Source organism: Nestor notabilis, unplaced genomic scaffold, assembly GCF_000696875.1.
Source record: "Nestor notabilis isolate BGI_N333 unplaced genomic scaffold, ASM69687v1 scaffold21289, whole genome shotgun sequence".
NCBI classification, from domain to species: domain Eukaryota; kingdom Metazoa; phylum Chordata; class Aves; order Psittaciformes; family Psittacidae; genus Nestor; species Nestor notabilis.
Window position 1 is genome coordinate 1 of NW_009945346.1, and position 2,641 is coordinate 2,641.

General features: G+C 47.1%; 1 protein-coding gene across 1 annotated transcript in view; it reads right to left on the bottom strand.

Annotated features, from left to right (window-relative positions):
* Positions 1-711: 711 nt before the first annotated feature.
* The window catches only part of LOC104412207 (electrogenic sodium bicarbonate cotransporter 1-like), a gene marked incomplete at both ends in the record, with an annotated part of 5,864 nt that continues 3,934 nt past the window's right edge, over positions 712-2,641 (bottom strand). The window contains 2 exons of the mRNA XM_010022845.1: positions 712-885; positions 1,305-1,373. Coding sequence (XP_010021147.1) covers positions 712-885; positions 1,305-1,373 — 243 coding nt within the window. The remainder of the gene's footprint in view (positions 886-1,304; positions 1,374-2,641) is intronic.

A 2,641-nucleotide genomic window follows, 5' to 3' on the forward strand; every position in this document is an offset into this window, starting at 1 on the left:
CCGGCTGGGCTTAAACCACGACACAAGGGAACAGAACTACTTGCATGGAAATACTATATCAGACTGACTGCAGAGTATATACTTAAGAAACAGTTGCTCTGCAGTATGAACACTGTATCAACAACCAAGATAATTTTCAACATGACTCTGATGTGCATTATTAGGAGGAGGACAAGCATTCTATAAACTTACATATCATCCTCTGATGTGAAACACACGAGTCAACATTACTGTCTTTTCACTCAAGCTCAAGGAAAAAAACATTTACTTTTTTTGCTCCTGATTTAGTTAATCCTTCCATCCATTTGGAACAGCTCTTAGCAGTGAGACTCTCTTGGTGCTATTTAAAAGCAAGGGAGGCATTTTATGCATGGTAATTAGTGTGGACTGAAAAAGGAAAACAATGCACCACTCATTTGTTATGCAGCTCAAGGAGAAAACAGGGGAAATCTAATCTTGGCAGCCAGAAATGCCAGAAATAACTACACCTTTCTGGAAAAAAATTGATTTTCCAGGCTTGTTTTCCTCCAGAGTACTCATGGAAAGGCAGCCATGGGAACACTGACCCCATACAGTCTTCCCTCAGAATGGAGGCAGAACCCCAAGCTAGAGATTTAACAGGGAGAGGCTGGATTTGCCTGTTCATGGGAGTGTATGACTGTGAGTGGAAGGTGAAGGCTGCAAAAGGACATGAAGGAGAACGTCACGTACCATGACAGGGAATATGATAGCAGCCACGGTTGACTTGAGGATCCAGAGGAGGGCCAGGCACACCACCTGCAGGAAGGTGAACAGATGGACCCTGCGCAGCGGGACATGGCGCAGGTAGATGAAGTCAGGCTGGTGTTTTAGAGGCATCAAGAGCAGCTTCAGACGATCCATGAACTGGGAAGGAGAAGAAATGGAGATTAAACCCAGGATACAAAAGAAAGAGACACAAAAGCATTATTCCACTATGAAGTGTGACCTTGAATCAACTTGCTTTCCCTTCCGTAAGAGAACCCAGTAGAAGACCCAGCAGAACTCCTCTATCCTCATGGACGTGTACTTAATGCAGGGTGGACTAAACATGTTAACTCAGTTGTCCCAAGTGCAGGCCCTATATCTACACTATAGTTGGTAATTAAACCAGGTTGGATGTGACTTGGAGCAACCTGCTCTAGTGGAAGGTGTCCCTGCCCATGGCAGGGGGTTGGAACTGGATGAGCTTTAAGGTCCTTTCCAACCCAAACCAGTCTGTGATACTATGATCTTCTAGAGAAGGCCCAGCAGGGAGCCAGCTCCTGGCCATCGGAGGTACTCACCTGCACGCCATTGAGGGAAGCAACACCCATGTAGAGGAAGACACCATAGAGCACAGGCATGGGAATGAACTGCGGAAGGAAGAGCAGGAGACACTGACTGAACAACCTCCCCACACACAATGCACTGTTAACATGCAGGTGGACACAATTCCTAGCCTTGGATCAAATCAAAACGAGTTGCACCTATGCACAATGCAGAGTGATAAAGCAAGTGATCTTTAGTCTGTTTTTCGAGAGCCAGAAGAACATTTGTGCAGTCAATGGAGGGCCGAGGAGCTGTGCAGGGGCTGAACAAGCCCTGAGCTCCACCAGTTCACTGGGAAGAAGTTCTTCCCTCTGAAGGTGGTGAGACCCTGGCACAGGTTGCCCAGAGAAGCTGGGGCTGCCTCATCCCTGGCAGTGTTCAAGGCCAGGTTGGACGGGGCTTGGAGCAACCTGGTCTAGTGGAAGGTGTCCCTGCTTATGGCACAGGGTTGGATGGATGAGTTTCAAGGTCCCTTCCAACCCAAACTAGTTTCTGACTTGGATGTCTCTCCACGAACCAAAGGGAACAAAGCTAGCCAGTACCAGTCAGTCAGCAAATTAACACAGAGGTGGAGTAAATGTGTTCCAGTAAGCCTCAACCTGCTTTTCACATAGCACAGAATATCAGGTTGAAAGGGACCTCAAGGATCATCTGGTCCAACCTTTCTAGTGAAAGCATGACCTAGAGTAGATGTCCCAGCAGCAAGTCCAGATGAATCTTAAAAGTATCCAACGCTGGAGATTCCACCACAACCCTGAGGAGATTATTCCAGTGGCTGGTTGTTCTGATGGTGAAAATTTTTCCTCCCATATCCAGTCAGAATCTCCCCAGAAGTAACTTGTGCCCATTACCCCTTGTCTTTTCCGTGTGAAAACCTCTTGGCTTCTGGTGAGAAGCAGAAGGTAGAGAAGAAGAAAAGGCAGCATGATCCTCTGGTATGTCCATGGAAATCATGGAAATCCATCCAGAAAGGCTCTTCTCTTGAGTCCTACCTTGGCAATGACAAGTCATGCCAACCAAATCTCTGACTGCTCCATCTTTCACACACATTAATCCATAAATATTCACAGACACAGGACAGTGAATAACTTTCTTCACTGCCACTATCCTTTCAAACAACGATTTCTGCTCATTTAAGTGCTACGTGCTGCCAATTCCTCCATCACTGGTCCTGCCATCGGGGACATCTCCCTTTGGAAGCGAGGAAAGTGCATGGTAACACACAGGAGATGAGTAACAGCCTTGGTGTGGTTTAGTTTGAACCCCAGGAGTTCATGCAGTGACGGGCGGCTGCCACTGAACGGCAGCACCG